This window comes from Amia ocellicauda, chromosome 11 (genome assembly GCF_036373705.1).
Source record: "Amia ocellicauda isolate fAmiCal2 chromosome 11, fAmiCal2.hap1, whole genome shotgun sequence".
Lineage (NCBI taxonomy): Eukaryota > Metazoa > Chordata > Actinopteri > Amiiformes > Amiidae > Amia > Amia ocellicauda.
Genome location: NC_089860.1, coordinates 27360744 through 27381895, shown reverse-complemented (window position 1 = coordinate 27381895; position 21152 = coordinate 27360744). Strand labels below are relative to the sequence as shown.

Genomic DNA, 21152 nt, shown 5'->3' with positions numbered 1-21152 from the left:
TTATAATGAAGATAGAGAAGAAAAGGAAACGGGGAGAAGAAATCACTTGCCCTCATGCCCAGGCCCAACTACAAGGGACTGTCTTGGCGCCAGCAGGTTGGGCTAGAAATACATCGGGAAAGAGGAATGTTTTTCTTGGTAATTATGTATACAGGACTTGGAATACAAATGTGTGCTGGATTTCAAGTACATGTAGTGAGTTAAGAATAGATCTAAGAGCATATTTGCATTGTAAATACATTCTAAACTTAGTGTTATGATGTAGGCATAAAGAATTACTTCAGCATTTATAAACAAGTCGTTTCAGCTGTCGGGGATCGTTAAGATGACATTTAGCAACATGAAGCTAAATTGGACCTGAATCACTGTGTAAAGTTTTGGATTGTGAAAGTTGCTGTAAAGTTCAAGATTTGCTTGTTAAAAGCAGTGTTCTGCCATATTATGAAATAATCACAGATCCAACCTTATGGATTCAAGAGGAAAACATACTTAATTAAGGTTTGGAAATTATGTTCAATATTAAATATCACACCTTTGCTGTTGAATGGTAACGTGTCATGTTTGATGATTATGATTATTTGTAGTATTATTATTATTGCTATTTTTAGTAGCAGCAGCAGAAAATATTAAAAGTATACAAAGAGTGATGGACTGTTACAGAAATTAAAGCTAACATTACCAGGGTAAGGTACCTAGTAAAGGTAAAGCACCTGGCAACAGCCAATCATGCCTGTCCTAGACTGAGCTGATAATAATAACAGCTTTATTTAATTTGGATAAAAAACAGGCCTGAGACAACACCAGTGTTCCCTTTTTAATTTTTTTAAGGATTAATAATATAAATGACATGAAAACACATATTGTCCTTCAGTGTCTAAGATTAAGAACACACTTTACAGCAAGGGTAGATAAATCCAAGCTTAACATTGTTTCGACCACTTGCACACTTCTGTTTTAATATCAATATTAAGGCTCTTGTTAGTGACTTTGAATAGCTCTGAAAGGCCATTCTCTGTTGGTTATGTAAACAACAATCTCATTAGGACTTTAATTTGACTCCGGTTTCCTCGATTCCACCTGTTGCTGCATGTAAGTACGACTCCATACTGATCTGCCAGCCTCACCATGCAGCTGTTTTTGTTGGCAGACAACCTTGGAGCTTTGTAACACTGTCTCGCAGGTGTGGCAATAGTCAGAACATAAGCTTTCTATGTACAATAAAACTGGGCTCCTCAGCACCAGGTGAATTACTGTTGTTGTTTTTATGACTACTGAAATGTCAAGTTCCCTGTGTGATTGCGCTCTTGTAAGCTGCTTTGTCCATGAGAAAGAAAACAAAAGATTGAGTGATGTCACCTTTCAACAGATGCGTCACCGCGCAATGTTGCAGTTTTCCTTGACAAAAAAAACTCAGTGCTTCTTTCCCTCATGAATTGTTAGTCCATGTGGTCACTGAGAAACCCCTGCCAACGGCTCTCCATTTATCCTCTCAGAAGTCAAGTGGTCTCACCATCATATTAGTCATTGTGGCAATCATACTAGGCCCCTTCCAGTAGTACCATTTGATGCCATTATAGCGGACAACGCTGGTGCTCCCAGCATAATAAATCCCATTCAGGTTGGAGGGACCGCATGCCTCAAACCACCACCCTACAGGTAGGATAGAAAGGAAAACATTAGCATTGAGAAGGGGCAAGCTACTGACAAGTAGGCTGGCTGACAAAATTATTGATGTGGTGTTTCAGGGAACATGCTTTTGAAGGTGTATACAGCATTGACAGGCTTGGATGTAATCACTATTTACAACAGATCACTCAAGTCTAAGACATATAATTACCATACAGGGTGCATAAGCTTCAAGTGCTGTTTTTTTGATGATGTATTTGTCTTTTTTATCCTGTGATAAATATTTGGGTATGCCATGCCTAGCTAGCTAGTGTAGATCTCCCAAAGCAAAGATGTACAACAAACAGATAGATTTAAGTGAAACAGATAGCATTAAATGCTGGAGAGTCACAATCTGCAGGTGGAATAGGTTACTTGGAATGAACAGTGCCAGAAGACATGGGCTGTACTTACATACTGGGGAAACCAAATTGGTGTCATGTCTTCTTTTAAGGCAGTGCGGCTACAATGTTTAAGTGTGGGTTAATTCTCTATCAGATTAACAATTCCTGCTTTGGCCCTTTATGTTTCAATTGTTGTTTGTTTGTTTTTGTTTGTTTGTTTAAATATATATTACAAAACTATGTAAAACTGTAACCAGCCAATAACCCACCTTAAACTAAGTCATGACTTAATACTTCACAGCATGTAAACAACAGTGATTAAATCAAATCAGTTGAACAATTGAATCATTCCCATCTGAAGCGAGGTCTGCAGGAGCAATGCAATCTGTGCGTTACCTCCGGATGCCATCTGAGCACACTTGCAGCTGCACTTGTCGTTGTCTCTGTCCTTGGTGCTGAACTGGGTGCCAGAGTGGGTCAGGCTGCTTGTCTTCCCCGCCGTGCCGTGGAAGCCCCGCGTGTGTAGGCTGCAGGGTTCAGGATTGCAGACGTTAATCGTCACAGGCACACACCAGGGCATGCGTTCCTCCTGTCATCCCTTTAAAAGTCTTAACTATTTGTCTCCCAAACTAGAACAACTCACTGCCACCATTTCAAAAAATGATCAGAACACACTTTCCAGGCATATCCAACCGCTATGAATACAGTTTAGAAGAGAAAAGTTAGTAAGATGGACAGAGGCATTGAAAGATAGACAATAGAAACATCTACTTTAAATCAAGTGGTTAGAAACATAAGTAGGCCTAATTTATCACAGGTACTACCCTTTAGTTCCAAAAAACATTATTGGTAAAATTAAGCTCCCGCACTTTTTAACAACAAAATGACCACATGGATTCATATTTGCAAACAGACGTCATCAGATTGAAGACCACACAGAGGGAGGGCAAGAAAAATATCTTGGCATCAACGCATCTGTGAATTTCTATCACTCCAGGTTCCTTGGCTGGGTTAGGATATTAGGATATGATCCCAATGCACTCGAGTGAAATTAACGATCCCAGCACTCTTGTTAAAATCACTCATGAGGGAGAACATGGAAAACAATAAGCTGCATGTTTGGCAATCTCTGCTGTTTTTCTGCTGCCCAGATAGGACAATCACAGTGCAGGAGGAAATCAGAAGAAAATGGGCTGATAATTAAAACCAAACATCATTTGCTACTAATATCAGCAAGTGTTTACAATACTGCATAAACATTTTGTGCCACAAGTCACAACGTCTCCTTCTCTCTCTCCTTTTCCTTCGACTCTACAATTTCCTTCCTCTCCTCCTCTTCCTTCTCCTTCTACATATTATTATGTAGCTGAATCTGTCTGCTCCTGGTTTCTCATTTTGAGATGATGCCTGTGTGTATGACAGCAAACGGTGGCACTTTGCCTCACACAGAGCTCATTGTCTTCAGGAAAGTAATGCTTTTATGAACGATATGCTAGGAATTAAAAGCCTAAAGCAATAATCTGTGACAGATGGCAGTGGACCATTACAATCTGAAGCACTCACGACTAATAAAAGTCATTTTTCCTGTGAATGTCGTTCTTCTATAGCTGCCTACTTTTGATTAAAGTTGATTTCTTCACTTGGTGAGCAGTCCCCTGATGTATTTAACATATTGTAACCCTGCTCAGCAAAAGATAGCTTTTAGTTTGTACATTTCATGTCAGCACTTGTAGTTTCTTGCATGGAGTCTGACAGCTGATAGCTTAATTCAAAGAGATGCATTTGAAAGTGTTTATTGAAAAGGGATAATTAGTTAATTCTATTTTCCGGATCAGACTTGTGCTGTATTTTTTTTTTACTTTATCCTTGTTGTTGTTACAATACTAATTTCTAAACTGGGACTAACATTAGGTGCTTCAGTTCACTTTTAAACACTTGCTCTATAAGACTTATCACAAGAAAGAGTGATAATGGACAAAACTCAAAGGACAGTGCTTTCCTCTTCTTTGGCAGTAATGTGTTGTTGTCCCATTGTACACAACTTTTGGAGCATGGCTTTCCCATGCCGCTGAAGACACCAAGCTCTTGTCAGAGAGAAACACACTTGAGCAGGAGCACAGAGGGGAATTTGGAAAGGCCAGGGGGACAGAAACCAGCAATGACAGACAGCAGTCTGTTTTTACACATTGTACAGTCATCAAAGAACATGTTTCCCCCCTCGGAGCTAGAGTAACTCTTTCAAGGTGAAAATCTAGCAAGGAATAGATTCAGAAACTATATTTTTTATTTTTATTTTTATTGTTATCATTATCAACATTTCTGCATGTTTGTTTGCGTTGGAGATAAAGAAATTAGAAATAAGAATAAGAATGCAGTTTGAAAGCTGTCCCATAATTGTATGGTGTTACCTGTAGTTTTTCTCCTCACTGTCAATGTAGAAGTGCTCATACTGTGAATGGGCTTCGCTCCCCTCCGTGTCTCTCAGCTGGATCAGAAGGCTGTACTCCTGGCTGGAGGTCAACTGATGGATAAACTCATTCCCCACCCAATACTCCCCCAGGGCCTCGCCAAAGCCCTGCAATTAAACACCAGCAATTAAAGAACAAAAATAAATTGGATAACCACTCATCGATAAACAGCAATGCAGGGAAGCAAAGAAATGAACAGCTGGTTGTTATTGAAACATCTGCACTGAAGATGCAGCATTTTTGTATTATTATTATTACTTTTTCATATATATATATATACATATATATATATATATATATATATAATTATTTATTTTCAATTCTATTGCTTTGCACTTGGCTAATATTTACAAATCACAGCGACTGCCCTCCAGTGATTTACCCTGGCACAGACTCATATTTACACTGTATTGTGTGGTTGCCTTAGAACACACATGGCACGACGCACTGCATTACTCTTCTCTGACACTGCCAAGTGTCTGGACTGGTTTCACAGATTCTCACAGGAAGCAAATATTTATTTTTCCCTAATGGAAAAATAATTGAAAATAATTGACCCTTTCATTATTATTTGGGTCATTTCATTAACTCAGTCCTTTCCTCTCCCTCTCAGCTTGCTTGTAGGCCCTCTTAATTCCTAATAGCAAAGTCAACACAGTTTCCCAGTTACTGAAGCCAGTAACTGAAACAATGTAATCAATTTCAAACCATAAAAACACATGCTGAAAGCTAAAAGTTACAAGCCTGCTGCAAAGTGCTGGAAACACTCCCTCAAGATCAACAATTTCTGGTAGTATTTTATAGCATTTGGTTTCTTTCGAAATTAAAATATTTACCTTTTATAATTACCACACACAAAGGCTTCTTGAGGACTGCAATATTTGCTGCAGCCTATTAAACTTTATAGAAAACAGTGCCACCAGCCAGCCAAAATAGAAAAGATTTATTTCAGCACATTGAGTCTTCCTGATGTGTAGATTGTAAATGCATGAAGGATGCAAAGCATTAGAGTTCACCAGTAAGTAATAAAATCCAGTCCAACGGGTACAAATATATGGTTATCCATAGTATGGTGGCTTTATTTTTAGAGTTCGGGATAAGTAATCTGTTAACTTGTCTCCTAATGTCTGACAAGACAATAGGCCAGATAAAAGATCAGTTTCCACAGCCAGCTCTGCTTCAGGCTCTCGTGCGCCAAGCAGCACCATGGACAGGAGAACGCACAGGCGTAATAACAGTGAGAGATGGGAGCCCACGCTGCGGATCAAAGTCACTTACTCTCTATCTGTCACCTTTATGGACCATTTTTATATTTTTAGTTATAATATATGTGTAGTACATATAATAAATAGCAGAATGACTTGCAGCTGAACAAATGGTGCAGGAGTGCCGAATGAAAACACCAAAATAAGAATTGTAACTGCTCTGTGGTGGCATTTGGAGACCAGGGCACAGGTTTGTTTGAGTTCAGGCCTAAGATGGCTTTTGTCTGTCATTTCCTTACCGACTTGTAATCCTGCCAGCTGCGATGAAAATCCACCTTCCCGTCTCTCCTGTGCTGCAGCACCGTCCAGCCCCCCCCCTGCGTCTGCATGTCACACAGCACCTGGGAAAGGCAGGACAGCCACCCTCCCTGTCATTAACCACAGCTTTACACAACAACAAGGGGCCATGCTCTCGCCATCCTCTCTCCTAGAGCGAAACACAAATGGCCCTGAATCAAAAAGTATGCAAAACTTCAACTAACCCACCTCTTATTTTTCTAAAAAGAATAATAAACTCCAAAGCATGACAGACATTTGTCTCGACATGACACAAATTGAATTCCTTAAATTGTTCCATGATTATATTTGTGCAGTTCCTCATTTTATTTATTTATTTACAGCTCAGTCTGTGTGTGTAAAAACATTGTATTTTCACCTAAATGGATTGAGAATAAAATGCATGGTTTAGAATAGCCTGGGACCCAAACAAATGTACACTTGGTGGAAAAGTGTGTCCCACGCTAGTGTAAACTGAGCTGCAAGTTTAGCTCAAACTATTTTTCTTAATCTCAATTCTAGACACAGTAATTAGGTCTTTCAGTGCTGGTGTAGGTCCTTTTGCCACCACCCCCCCACCCCCTTTCTAGGAGCGATAAAATATAATGTTTTTATTTGGGGAGGGAAAAGGAAGTTTGCAGCCAGCACAGATGTATATTGCAGCCTTTGTAGCTGCCCGAGTCATCTTGAATATATCAGGGTAACAGAACAAGACACAGAGTCTGTAGGGGTTTCCTTTGTAATCTACAAATGAAAAACGTGTGCACTGTTTTTCTAAGTTCAGTTACATGCAATTATGTTAAAAAAAGAGTCCTCATTCATCATTCTGTTGCAACTGAAAGCTTTTCCTCTAAAGTGACCTTAATGATTTTTCTGTATTGCACAGCCCCACTTCCTCTTCTCCTCCCCCACTAAAGAAACCCCCCAGCGTGTCGCTTATCATCTCGTTTGCAGAGTAAAATGGGAACAAAACTATACCTTTGATATTTGCCTTGCCCTTATGTCATTAAAGGTTAAGTATTTCAAATCAGGTAACAGTTAAATTACCCCTTTGTATGCTGTGGCAAAATTACAAGGCAGTAGGTAGAACAGTAGCACTCTTAGGATTGGAAATGACGCTTGGAAAAATGCAATGACAGTGTAATTAACACTTCATTATTAACAACAAGTCCTTGAATGTGAATGATTTAATGGTAGGAGACAGCCTGTAAATTGCAATGTAAGCCAGGCCAAGAAGCTGTTTATTTTTAGAAAACCAAAAAAGTGAGCATGTTGGAATTTACAAGAGCAGATTTAAATATTACCAGCCCCCCTCTTTTATATGCATGTTTTAATACTTTGGTAATTAGTAATGTGTCATTAAAAACAAAATCAGTACCTAATATACACATATAATTCAATTACACATTATTTCAGCTAAAGCCTTGCATTAGGAAAAGGTTTTCAGGTGTTCATTTTTATTTTTTAAAGTGTTGACTTCATAGTATTATGTGAGCAGACTAATTATAAGCTGAGGATGTTGTCTGTTTTGAACCTTGCACGGTGAATGTTTGAATCGTACTCTGACCAAAGCATGCTCTCAGAGGAATGGTTGTTTCTGAATCAGGCAAGGGCATATGCTTTAAATGGCTCTGTTACCCTGTGGTCGCTATGCTACAGCAAACAAAAGTCAAGTTGTGGTCCCCATAGATTGATAAGTTTACCTGCAGCTGTCTGGAAAGAAGTTTTGCCAAGAAAAGATTACATTCTATTTTAAGAGTAGAATGTATTACATGGACGTCAAATGGATTACAGCCAGCTACATCGATCCAGATGAAGTTCTCTCTGGCAAGGTCAGAAACATTAATTTCTGAAGAAATAAGCAACAGCTAACTCCTAGAGGAAACATTCAGTAAAATAACGAATTAAGGAACTGAATCGTGTATTTACCAACTCTATGAGGAGAGTCCTTCAAACTAAAACATATTTTATTGTAAGTCATTTCTCAATGGCATCTTCATTGGGTGATCCATATCAATCTGCCGAACTAAATTTAAAAATAACAATGCCAAACATTTTCAGTATAGTAGTACCTCAGAGAAGGAGCGTACATTTCCAATTCAAACTGTCTGAGAACTTGAATCCACCATAAAGAAAAATGTATCCTTTTTCTCCCTGTAATGAATACACCACGACTGGGACCCATTACTAATGAGAGGCGCTAAAGAGGGTGCTTTTAATTTAACACAGCTCTCCCACACGCTCCAGTATCTACGCAGCAAGGTCCTGTTCTAAGACCCCCCTCTGGGTGGAATCACTGTAACTAAACAGAACTTAGAAACTGGTTGCTTCAGCTTACCATAATTACAGCAATCGATCAAATGTATTTTCAGCACCCCAAAGAATAGACCCTACAACAACGACCAATAAAACAACAGGAAAACAAAGAAGGGCTTCACGAAGGAGAAGCAAAGCAGTCTCACTTGGAGCCAAGCTCAGCTCCGTCTGCTTCACACACAACTCTGCGTTACTAATGTACATGGCTCCACAGCTTTTAGAAGATTTAGCAGGAATGAAGCAGACTTGTTTAGCCTTGCTGCCCCTTCCGCTCCTACTGCCCGACTGCGGTGTGCATACCTTGAATGTAGAGGCTATGACTCACTTTAAAACACCACAGTCATTAAACTCCTCAGAAACAAGTTTCACAACCTCCCCATGAAAACAAGTGATTCCAAGTTGTATTCTTCAATAGCTAAGACCTGCATCAGTCTGCCATCCTTTTCATTAGTCAATACAGCACTATATAGTCTGTTGCACCTACCACTTATCTGGGATTGGATTATTGTATACAAAAAGCATAATATATTCTGTCTGTCTCTAGAATGACACCTCTCCCAGAGCTTTGCAAAACAGATTTTTACATTAGGAGGCAGGAACAATTATATCATTTTCAACATGCTGATTCTTAGTCAATCATTTTGCCTTGTATGTAGTGTTACTTAACATCAGGCCTTTTGGCTTCCACATGGCATTGTCTTCCAATATGTGAGATCGTATTAATACATACAAAAAATAAAACAAACTGACAACAAACAAGCTTGTTAATCAGCATTAAAACTCCACATAAAAGCTGCCACCCAGTCTGTTATAATAGATGGCACAATTTGAAAGAGAGTGGTACTATGTGTATATATGTAATCCTGGAAGAGTGAAAAATTGGCAGTCAGATGTATTCCTGATGCCAAACACCTGGTATTTATGCCTAACAGAAATTTAGACTGAAATTTTAGTCTCTCTCTCTCTCTCTCTCTCTCTCTCTCTCTCTCTCTCTCTCATATATATATATATATATATAGGCTATAGTAAAGTGCACTGGCCTACCACACTGCATTGGAAGATTCATTAAAAAGCATGCTGTAATGTTTTACACATGTTCTGTTGAAAAGCCCTATTTCCTCTCTATTGGACAGAAAGGAATGCTTTTTAAAATGACATTTTAAAAACAATTTGTTCTTCCAGTAAATTATAAAAGTCTTTAGCAAAGGCTGAAACAATAAAAGCTGCACGTTAGCGATCATAAGTCAGGTTTTAAGTTTCTTGACTTTTTTGTTTGTTTGCTTGTTTTTGTTATGCTGTGTTGTTGATCTCTTCTTGTTTCCATCTTGCTGAGTTGCATGAGCAAATCACTTTATAATGCTTTATAACTGAATACAATGGTTACAAAAATCAAAAGAGACTGAAATAATTCAGAAAGCACAAAGCCAGGCCCTAATTTCACTTAAAACAAAACATTTTCTCTTATTTACCTTCACAGTCTGTGTTGAGTTGGGGTAGTGCAGTGTGTAGACTCCACTCTCCGTGATCCCAGATTTGTAAATTTCTGCACAGTCCTTAAAGGTCAGCACCTCTTCCTTAGGAGCAATTGAGATTTCTAGGGGAAACAAAAAAGTTTTCAATACTGTACAAAACTACACTGGTATCTTCTCAGATATCCCTGAGCACAGTTTGCGTGAGAATTGATCCTAGGCAGCTAAGTGCCTAATCACATCACTTAAATTAAATTATACTTCTGTTACATTAATTGTAACTGTATGCAGTCTTTTTGAGTTCTGTAAAGGAGACCAGGGATGTTTAAACCCCATGAAGGCAAACTATTGACCTTGCAACCTGTCCTGGGCAGTAAAATGGGATTGTTATTTTGTAAATTGTGATTGAGAGGTCTAAATCTACACCTAAACCTTTTGGTTGTCAATGCTAATCCACTGCTGGCTTGTGTCAAAATTGTCTGCTGTGTAGGTTTGATTTTGAAGCAGGCAGGCCCATGCAGGTCAGTTAAAATCCTTAAAAAATGTGATGTAGGCAAGTTTGTTCCCAGTTTGACCCAGCTGTGGCTTGAGGTTAAGCTCCACCTACAAATAAGCAAGTTGCCCAGGATTAAAGTTACTGTAGTATATCAGTGTAAAACCACAGTGAGGCATGGGAAAGCAAAGTGAAATTATGGTAAAAGAAGAGAGGTATACTGAACCATGCTTCCAACCATTGAAAACCACGGCAAGGCAAGATACATGCATGATAAACTCACGGGAAAACCATGGCAACAGAGTTTTTGCACGTGTACTACAGTAAAGTCCCAGAAGGGATATTAAAATATATCTTTATTACTGCCATAGCTGAAGCTGACATTGGCAGCGAAGTTCATTTTTGAGATAACATTCCCCTACAATTAGCCCCAGGCGTCTAGTCCTTGAAGAATGTTATCTGAGACCCACAGCAGTTACGGACCATTTGAAAGAACGTCAGCGTGCCATCCAGTAACGGCAGTGTGTCCAGCCAGGTGCGGGAGGGACTGACCGTTGCACTGGCTGACCAGGGCGAGCAGCTGCTGCACCGTGTCCGTCAGTGTGGCTTGCTGGTGCTGGAGCTGGGTGCTGTTACGGGTGGCGCGGCCCAGCTCGCTCTCCAGACGGCTGACCAGGCGGCCCTGTCTCATCAGGAGCTCCTGGAGCTGCAGCTTTTCGGTCCGCAGCATCTGCAGCTCCTGGGTGTGCTGACCCTCCATGGCCACAAACCTCTGTTCCAGAAAACTGAGGGAAGCAGGTTAGCAGGTGGGCAGGTTAGAGGGAATGAGGGGCCACAACGGGAGACGTATACCCATGTAATTGATGTAAAAATAATTGCAAGGAGGGTAGAGCTGAGGTCATTGTAAATGGTGTTTTTATCAATGCCTTGCATACCCTGTGAGCTGTTTACCCCATGGGCATTGGCTGGAAATGTTGTTGCATGATGAATATAATTAATAGACTACTCTTAGATTGGCTCTAATTCTAGCCTGCACTGTTCAGTCAATGTGAACAACAAGCTCCCAGATCATTTCAGGAGATGTAGAAGGGAAAAAGCTCTTTCACATTTTTGGTTCCTCTTGTTCCTCTCATGTCCTTCAGCCACGCCAGTTCTGGTTATGTGGCAAAACTGGGTTCATATTGTTGATAGCACCATAGCATTACATTTCTTAAGTGTCCTCAAAAACAACATGAAACATACAGATGTTTAGCTGTTGTTTGCAGTTGTTATTGTGAGTTTCTTTTTCTTTTTCTTCACCCAAGTATAGGGCTGAGTTAAATCCAGGTCTTCTAAATTCAGGTCTTCCCTAAAGAAAAACTACAGGGTGTTTTTTTGTTCCTTTTTTTGTAGTAAAGGGTGCCTTGTTTTGCTTCAGGGCACATACTGAAGAGAGATCACTGAATTGAAGATGGTACTGAAGTAACAATAGGAAACTTAATACTTTGCCAGAGGGAGGTTTGGATAGGATGAAGCTGGAAAAAAAAAAAAAACTGGCACTCAGAAGCAAAGTACTCAGTGGGCCTATTCTATCAAACCCAAAGGCAACAGTCTGACAGCCAGAGCAAACTTTAACAGTACTTTATTTTAAATTAAGAAAATAAATTCCTCTTGTCCAATTTTATTACCTTGAATAATGTCTCCATACAGGTTATTTATTGGGACAATCTTGTTTCATAGATTGAACCTGTTACTAGTTGCAGTCCATAAATGCAGTTCTTAAATCTACTTCAGTATATTTAGAGCAGTTAAACTCTGTCACGTATCGCATGATGTGGTACCACTGCGACTATCCTAAGTAATTCCCCTCCTGTTGTTTTTTATTTATTTCTTCTTCTTAAATGTGAAAGCTGATGCCCAACCCACAGTTTTTACAAACAGCGGTTTTGTTAATATTTTGTTTGTTTTTCTTTTTTTTTTCCTGTTTTGTTTACATTGTTTCCTTGGGATGGTAGGTTCGTGGTGCCTTTCTTCATAATCATTTCAGAAACAGATGTGAGTGCGCTCGATTTCTTCTGGAAAGAGTTCAAAAAAGAAAAGAGAGTATTTCCAGGTTTGAAAGGTATGCCCTGGTACTTCAGACAAGTGGTGTTAAAATGTAAAACAAATCTGTTATGAAATGCACCTGTGGTGTTAAAAGGCTGTTTATTTTCATTCTTGTAGGTTTATTGCATTACTTCTGTTTTCACTTTTGTGGCAAGGATGTTCTTTTTTTTTCTATCGGACAATCCAAATAGACAGATGTAGAAGGTAAATAGTTTATCTTGGCCTGGACTCACTTGACTAAAGGAATGATGATCTAGTTATGAGCCATAAGAAAAGCTGGTGTTTGTTTGCAGAAGGGATGTAAAGCAATGAATGCTGGGAAAGTATGTTTGTTGCTGGAGACTTATGCTTAAAACAGAAGTCAGGTATGAGATTGGGGTTATCACTAGTGATGACTATGGTTCACAATGACCCAACCAGCAGGAAAACACAGAAAGAAATCCATAATATGGTCATCATTCTTTCAACACATATGACCTTCACCTACAGCCAACTCGGTACGTGCACATGCCGTTGATAAAAGACCGTGTTGAATACACAGCTGCTTCAAGCTAGTGTACAACATCCTTCCCTTTCTGTAACCGTTGCCCCACCAGTCTGAAGAGAGTCCAGCTGACCTGTTTTTGTCATTGAGCCGAGTGATCTCCTGGGTCTGGTGCAAGATCTGTTTCTCCAGCTTGCTGGTAGAGAGTGAGTACTCCAGCAGTTGTATCTCCAGTCTGGTGGTCTGATTGAGCACCTAGAAGTAAAGCATCCATTTAATGAGCTACAGGGAACGGCTTCCTAGTGTGTGGTAGTGTGGGATGTTAGTCTGTTGGTACCATTAGCTAATGTATGTATCTCACTGGCATTCCTCTACAAGAGGGGCGGTGATGACATTATAGTGATATTTGTAATGGCCTTTGCAGATTCTCCAGCCATTTCCAGAGCGCTAGAAAACAGCCTGGGAAAAGAATGCACTGTATGCCGTCAGTAAAAGGGCAGCCACATTTTTGAGGGAAGGATTTCATACATTATTTATGTAGCTTTGACAGATGTTCCAGCTTTTAAGCCTAGCAGAGGTCCCTCACAGCAGAGATAGACCTGTACCAGAGCCCAGACAGGTACAAATGCTATACATATGAGCCTGTCCTGTAAATTCAGAAAGCACATTGTATGTCTGAAAAATAATGTATTGAGGATAAAAATGCATTGCCAAGGTCTATTTTCATTGTGTTTTCTTTCATTGTATTCTGAAAGGGAAAACGATTAAAAGAATGGGAATTAATTTAATGTTGCCATTTTGCAAGGATTGTGCTGTAGTTCTATTCACAAATAACCAGAAAGTAGAAGTATATTCCTGAGATCTGATTTTTAACTGAGATGTCGAAGCGAATGATCATGCAATATTTGCTTGGAAACAAATATTTCTTAGTGTTTGCGATTTGTAAGGGGAAAAAAAAGGTTCCGATTTTGGTTTCTGTTGCATAAGCTTTATTAAGAAAACAAGTAAGGTTAATGATTCTAATCTACATTTATTGCTCTAGTATAGTACAGTATTTTAACAGCTAAACTAATATTTCAGACAAAGACAGAGTACAGGAAAAATATTTGTGCAGGTTGAGGTGCCTGTATACAATGGACTGCTGACAGATAGGAAAAAACAGAATTGTGGGATCTGAAATAATAACGGCCGACAGATAAAGGCTGTTGTTTGGTTTTCAAGCAGACTCTCACAGCATTTTGTCAGTCATCCCAGTACTACTAACCTTGTCTGATACACTGCTTCTGTTTAAGTTGATTTTTCTCACTTTCTGCATCTTTCTAAGCTAGTTGTGCATAACTCATTTGCTTTTTCAAATGAATATGATTAGTCGGGATGTTATCTAGGGCATGAATAATTACACAAGCATAAACCATAGTAGAAATACACGGGGATGTGTAACAGTATATTGTTTCACAACTTGGGCTTAAGGACTCATGTCCCATCTGTTCGGAACTAGTGCTTAAATAGTGACAGCAACCTTTTCGTTCAGCATGTTATAAGACCAGAGTGTGCTATAGCATGATGACTAATTTATGAATTAGTCATCATGGGTGTGTTTTACAAATCATTGACATAGTAAATGTCCATTTTGTGAATATCCATCTCTGGTGAATTGTTAAATACAGTGTAGGATATTCCTAAATTAACCACAGTGGTCACAAAATAATTACTAGTATCATTAAATGTTAGTTTACATTTCTTTCTCAGACCTCAGACCTGCATTGTGTGGCATTGTTGGTGGCTCACCTGTGTCTCCACATGTGTCAGTTGACGCGTCTGCTCGGCCGACTGGCTCAGCAGATTGGTGCCGATTTCTAGCATGGCAGCGGTTTGTTTCTGGACTGTATCCCTCTGCAGCTCCTCCATCTCCGTCCTCACATTCTCCTGAATGTAACTCTCCAGCTGTGAGCAAAAAATACAATAATGTATCCTTTTAACCACTGATTCGTCATCCCACAGGGTAACAATTTGGTTTGGGGCACTGTGATGAATATTAAAAGCAGAGTTATTCAAAAACACAGACCATTACAACCCATTCCATGGTTAGTGCTCTCTTGCCAGCCAATCCCTTTGAAGATTAGCAGGAAATTTTCCAACATGCAATGCTTCAAGGCGTGCAAAATTTGATTCCCCTGTATTATATTTTATAACTCCAGATACAGTACAAGCAATTTTCCAAGCTATATCTGAGTATACCTCCTTTTGTTTGTGTACAACTTCTCTTTTCCATTCCAGCCTATTTATAGCTAGGCACCACCAGATAACCTTATCAGTTAGAACCTTGAATTCATGAGTCTTTTATTTTTTTTTGTACTGGCGTCTTGTCCAGGGTGCATCGTGCCTTACTCCCTGTGCCTACTTGGTTAAGCTTTGGCTCACTGTGACCCTGCATTGGATAAAGCGGTTATTAAAAAAGGATGGATGGATTTTTATTTATCTGTTTTTGGTTAGTTTGTTTCAGTTGAATGGATAGATGTACTATAAAGAACTGTAAAGCTACCCCATGCATTCCACTGCTGTAACTGCATCCCAAACTGACACATGTACATTTCGGGATAAGGTACTGTATGTATTTCCGTGAAAGATTTATAGGTTAAATCTTGAAAGTGGATGCATGTGGGCAAAGATATGTGTTCACCTGGCTATATTCATCACTGAAGTGAAGGTAAAAGACTGGAATGTCTGTAACCAGGCATGTAGTGCTGTAAACAGAGTCCCATCAATCGTTACACAATAAACAGATTCTATACTGATGTGCGTTTGCTAGTTATGCATTATATGATTGAACATGAAGACAAATTCAAGCCCTCCCGGTATTGAATGCTGCCTGTGTGTTGGTGCTTGACTTAAATCCTCAATGAATAATGGAGCATCTTTCTGCTTCCAACACACATCAGTGCAGCCCCATAAACAACACTCACTTATATATCTATTTTCACTGCCTGGCCAAATGGTACTAATGGGTACCAGGATCAACTATGGCTCATTGTGGCTAATAAGAGAATACATTCATAAAGTCTGATCTCACAGTGGAAATTAGAACCACATTTTATTTATACATGAAAAGCAAAATTATTGTTTTCCTTTTCCATAGCAAATGAAATGAAAAGGGGGGGTTCACTTTATTGTGAAGTAATCGCTGTCCCTGATGTTAGACTTTCTAACAACACCATTGAGCCCATCTCTGACTGTTCGAGACAACAGTTGTGTCCTAAGATCTGAATTTAATTTCCTGCTGTAATCATGTTTTCTTTTTTTTTCAGTTTCTTTGTATGTTAAAGTATTAAATAATTGTATTTATTCTGGAAACTGAAGCTATTCCGAGAGGTGTTTTTATGTATTTGTTTATGTAAACTTCTTAGGGAAAAGTATGCCACTTTTGTTTGGAAAAGGAAAAAAACTGTTCCTCCTTAAAAAAAGTGAGAACATACACTTTCCTTTTCCTTCGATCCTTCCTTCACAAACACATTTGAAACACTAGTCTCTATACACACAAGGGAATTACACACAACTAGAGTACAGAGAGCATGGTGCTGAGGTGTTTCCTTTCACAAAGAGCTCTTGGCTCACCAAACAAGAGGCCAATCATATTGGGGATTCTGATTGTCTAGGGTCCTTGAAGAAACAGCTTGATGAAGTTCTCAAATTAGAAAGCTACTTGTAGGCAGACTAACTGGATGTTCAGAATCATTTCCTTTCCTTTGTTACTCTTTCTATGATCTCATGTTCTTAGAACTACTTATGCTCTCAGATGGTCTGTTATCTGCCAAGATTGACTAGGATGGTGAAATAATCTTGAGGGAGCTTAATGTTTTGTTCTATCTCACTAAAAAAGTCTTTATGTCTTTAAATTCTTTTTTCTCATAATATCCCTTCATCCGCCACTAAGAAAAGTAAAGGTTGGATTATTGTAAATGAAGGCTATGGTTGCCTTGTGCAGAAACAACAAAAAGCACTTTCATTCTTTCGCAGGGTTAGTTAACTTGGGAACGGAGTGTCTTTTAAAAATATGTTGGAAAGTTTGCGAGATAAAGCAAGCACACACTTTTCCCGAGAACAAAAGTTTAGATAACATGTAAAAGAATTGGCAGAAGGGTACAATAGTTGTAGGATGTAAATGATTATTTTTAAGAACATGTAAGCGTTACAGGAAAGCTGGAAATACCTTAGGGCTGTGATTTGTAAAAAACTGAGGTCATTTTACAAATTCCAGACAATTCAAGTGTCAGCATCAATTTCTGCAGACTGAAATTTGCCGAGCACCTTACATATTTTTATTTATTTCCTTATGATCTTCAATGCACCCTCTATTTACTAGTAGTAATAATAACAACAACAACAACAACAACAACAACAACAATAATAATAATAATAATAATAATAATAATAATAATAATAATAATAATAAACCCAATTCATATATATCACCTGTCATGGAGTTTCTGTAATATGTGATTAAGTGTGGATTTAAAGATTTCTCCTTCTAGTGATAAAGCCAAGATGGGAGTCCTCGGGCCTTTATCTCACAGTTACAGCTGCTGCCTAAGCAGGAACTATGCAAATATTATCAGCTTTCAACCGTCACCTTATAAAGTGTGACAGACACTTGCTGGCAACATGTAACATTTTGATTATCTGTAGGCTTGGCACAGCTGACACCAGGAATGTATAAGACACTGAAAACTGATCACTTATATTATTGGACGCTTAAAGATTTAATGATGGTTGTTTCTTTTTTAACAATAGGCTATATAAGAACAATATATTCAAGCAATTTACTACTTTCAATGGGTAAATAAATTAACACACCCATTTCATAGAACATGTTTGAAGTCAGTACTTCATTTACCACTAAGTGTTCAACAGATGAACACCACAAACCAAAGCCCTATATAGGTCAAGTGATTTCCCTTGAAGTTAGCCCAGTGAGTCATTTCTGGATTCAGGCCTTTATTATTTTCTCCTGTTACCAGATTGTAGGATTGCTACACATTCTCCATCTGTATGACATATTGCAATATCCATAACTGGAAATGGGGGGGGGGGATAATTAAGACATATCAAATGCAATTCCTCTGCATCCCTCACAGTGCTGTAGTTTATGTACACTCTTCACTGTGCCAACATGGCTGGGCTTCCCAAGCAGAAAACACAAGTGAAAAGACTGAATTCTAGCTCTTCAGTGTTTAAACACAGAGCCCTAAGTTGCTAACGATATGTCCTATAGTCCCCACTAGGTGCTGAAAGCATTTCATGTTTCCCATCAGAAGGAAGTAATTGAGTGTTTACTTTGGACACCCTTCTGTTTTTTTGTTCTTTCGTTCTTTTTTGCTTCTTTTAGTTCTATTTTTTTCACCGCTGTTGTTTCTGATGTGTTTCTTTTTGCTGATTTTGGGGTCTTAGGAAATTGGAGCTGGCGTTTTGTTGCATGCATATGCTTTCATAAACAGACATTGAACAAACAGACACCACACTTGCGTGAAACCCTCAGCAGTAGAGCTGCAAACGGGTGTGTTCAATACATATCTATAGGCACATCTTACTGCTCACCAATAGCAGACGTCTGGACAGCTCCATGCTGTGACTTTTCAGTATGTTTAAATAAACACTCATGATGTCAAGTACATAATGATAATGAATTCAGGCATTATACAAAGATGTTTGCACTGACCAGTATGCTTTACTGGACCTCAGAGAGATACATAGACAGAGACTGATCTTTAGCTCATACATGCTTTGCCCTTCATGTCATCTCTTGGCCACACTAACTCATATGTAATGTTATGCAGAGTTCCTAATTGTTTATACAACAAATCCCCAGGGGAGCAATGTATAGAGCCCCTAGCCCACGGATCACTAAGCAGAGATAGCAGAAACAGCCTGGAGCAGAGCTCAGAGCCAGGGGAAGGGACATGCTGAGCGAATGGACTGTCTTCATGTTTATATGAGACTATGCATTCCCCAAAAAACTAAATATTTGACTTCTGTATATTCTGATTTAAGATCTGACAGAATTACACTGTGTACAAGGAGATATATAGAAGATATACATATATACCCATAATTACAGGACACTTCAGTACTTTGCTGAGGCAGGCTAAGTAGAAATGAAGGCTTGAGGTCTGCACCTGTGAATACACTTTCAGACTAGGTAACTAATGGAAATGTCTGAGTGACAATTTGTTTAAAAAAATAACATTTTTTTATTAGGGATATTTGTATTTTATTATTGTCACGTTCATGTTAACATGAACATGGTTCTCAAAAGCAAGGCAAGAGCTTTTTATGTAACACATTTAAACCATTCAAAAGTCATTCAGAATTAAGTTTGAAATTACAATCCAGATTCTTAGGTTGTTCCTTTTGAAAACCAGGGTTTCCCATAGACTGTTCGAAGGGTACTTCCTAAAGTACAGCAGAATTCAAATGAGCTGATGAAATTCTACACAACTGAAAAATCCTCCTTTATTGAAGGCGTACATGAGCTTTCTTAATTAAAGTGGTTCTCTCTTTCCTCTCATTTGAAATACAGTTACAGCACTGGATGACTCTGCAGGTCTGTCCATGTCAATTAATGACCCACATACACATTCGAGTCCTCTTACAGGCAAAGAGTGTCCAAAATGATTTCTGTCCACATCATCACTAATGGCTGAGTGTGCCTTAAAATAAATCATGTGCTCTCTGTGTCTACAGTGTACAAGGATCTGCTCAATGCGAGAATAACAACAAGATACCCCTGTAGGGGAAACAAAACCCTAACAATAAACTGGGAAAACGTGATCCTCTCTTTGCTTTGCATTTTAATCCATGTCAGGTTTTGAGCTGCAGGCTGTAGGATAAGCCAATACAAGGTGTTGGACAGATACTCTCAATGGAAACCAAGTTATAATAGACATCAAATACCTTTTCTTTCTACCACCAAACTGAAGCTTTTCGTCGAACCCTGAATTGGATCACACATGCTATTTCAAGCAGGAAAGGTTACCTTCTGGAGCCACTGGGTATTGTTCTCCATCACACTCTCCAGGGTCTCTAGTTTCTTAGCCTGCCATGACTGCTCCACTGCAGGGGGCGAAGGAGAGTCTCTCTGCAGGGAGTTGGTGACCTGGTAGTCAGGGCTGGGGTGGCAGTGCTCCACCTCGGGTAGAAGGAAGGTATAGCTGCAAGGCCCATGCTGTACCTGATGGGGTCTCCTTTCGGACGAGCCAATGGCAGCCGCGGCAGCCACCACCAGCCAACCAATCAGGTGGATCCTCTCCATTGCGGGCAGGTGAGCAGAACTCTCTGAACAGAACAAAGCAAGCAGCAAAAAAAAAGAAAACTAAAAAGCAGATTGACAAAAGGAGGCACAGTAACTCAGTGAAGATAGGTAGCCTCTTTCCCAATTTCTCAGCAATCCCCCTGCATAGTTTTGCAGCTCCTGCCTGAGTTTTGTTCCCCACTTCTTCACTTCTTGCTCTGCGGCTGTGCTGACATGTGTTTTATGACAGCGTGCTGCAGACGGGCTGCCAAGAGTTTTTTTTTTTTGTGTGAATGTGCCTGGGCTGACTGGATATGGCAATTGCTTCCTATTCATGATCAAGATTGTGGCCCACAGCGCTTTCTGCAGGAAACACAAGGTATTTTCTCCCTGTTTAATATTCTCTTACCTTTCTCTCTTGTCGTGTCTCAGAAAATCTGGCTTTTCTCTCCTCCTTCTTGTCCCGTCCTCTTTCTCGAAGCTGAATGGGAAAGCACTGAGAGAAGTAGGTTTGGAGGTTTACAATAGGTGCCTGAGTTATTTAAATACTGAGGCAACCCCCCCCCGCCCCGCCACTCCTCCCTCTTGGGTTACAGAAGGAAGCCACAAAAAATGCACAGTATGACCATGTTGTTTAATTCTGACAAACGTTATTGGCTTATTACATAATTTATGTACCTATAAGTTATTAATTGATCTGGTCTCCTCGGACATGAAGTGTGAGGGGGGGGGCTTATCACCTGTCTTCAATCCCCATACTTATATTTCAAAACAATTGTTGATCTGTCTTCAAATAAATCTCTGTGTTTCTGTGCCTCTGAAACAAGTCATTTCAACAAATTGAACATTTAATTAATCTATTCATCTCTCCATCTATGTATTTGTGTATTTGTGTCTTTAATACTGTCTACAATGCAAATATTAAACAATATAAAAAATATGTCCACATTTTCTTTCTACTATAATGTTACAAAACATGGATCAAGTTTGTTTAGACTTTCC

The 21152-nt window shown here is 39.2% G+C and overlaps 1 protein-coding gene across 2 annotated transcripts; it reads right to left on the bottom strand.

Moving 5' to 3' along the window:
* Window positions 1-801: 801 nt before the first annotated feature.
* Window positions 802-20643, bottom strand: angpt2b (angiopoietin 2b). 2 transcript variants are annotated; one of them, XM_066717245.1, is made up of 10 exons: window positions 20560-20643; window positions 19896-20194; window positions 14654-14809; window positions 12999-13120; window positions 10849-11081; window positions 9804-9928; window positions 5982-6083; window positions 4418-4584; window positions 2406-2536; window positions 802-1650 (listed from the first exon to the last, which is right to left on the bottom strand). In XM_066717245.1, the coding sequence occupies exons 2-10, from the start codon at window positions 20169-20171 to the stop codon at window positions 1490-1492; spliced, it is 1473 nt and encodes a 490-aa protein (XP_066573342.1). In that variant the 5' UTR covers window positions 20172-20194; window positions 20560-20643; the 3' UTR covers window positions 802-1489. The 2 variants fall into 2 exon arrangements, with proteins under 2 accessions (XP_066573342.1, XP_066573343.1); XM_066717246.1 differs by lacking the exons at window positions 19896-20194; window positions 20560-20643 and adding an exon at window positions 14931-15095.
* Window positions 20644-21152: the final 509 nt, after the last annotated feature.

Bases quoted from the DNA above. Each gene is read 5' to 3' on its own strand.
- angpt2b (XM_066717245.1), bottom strand. From the start codon at position 20,171: ATGGAGAGGATCCACCTGATTGGTTGGCTGGTGGTGGCTGCCGCGGCT. The intron at 2,537-4,417 runs GTAACACCATAC...TGAACCCTGCAG, and splicing joins AGTGAGGAGAAAAACTACAG to CCTACACACGCGGGGCTTCC. The intron at 1,651-2,405 runs GTAACGCACAGA...TCCTACCTGTAG, and splicing joins TGCTCAGATGGCATCCGGAG to GGTGGTGGTTTGAGGCATGC.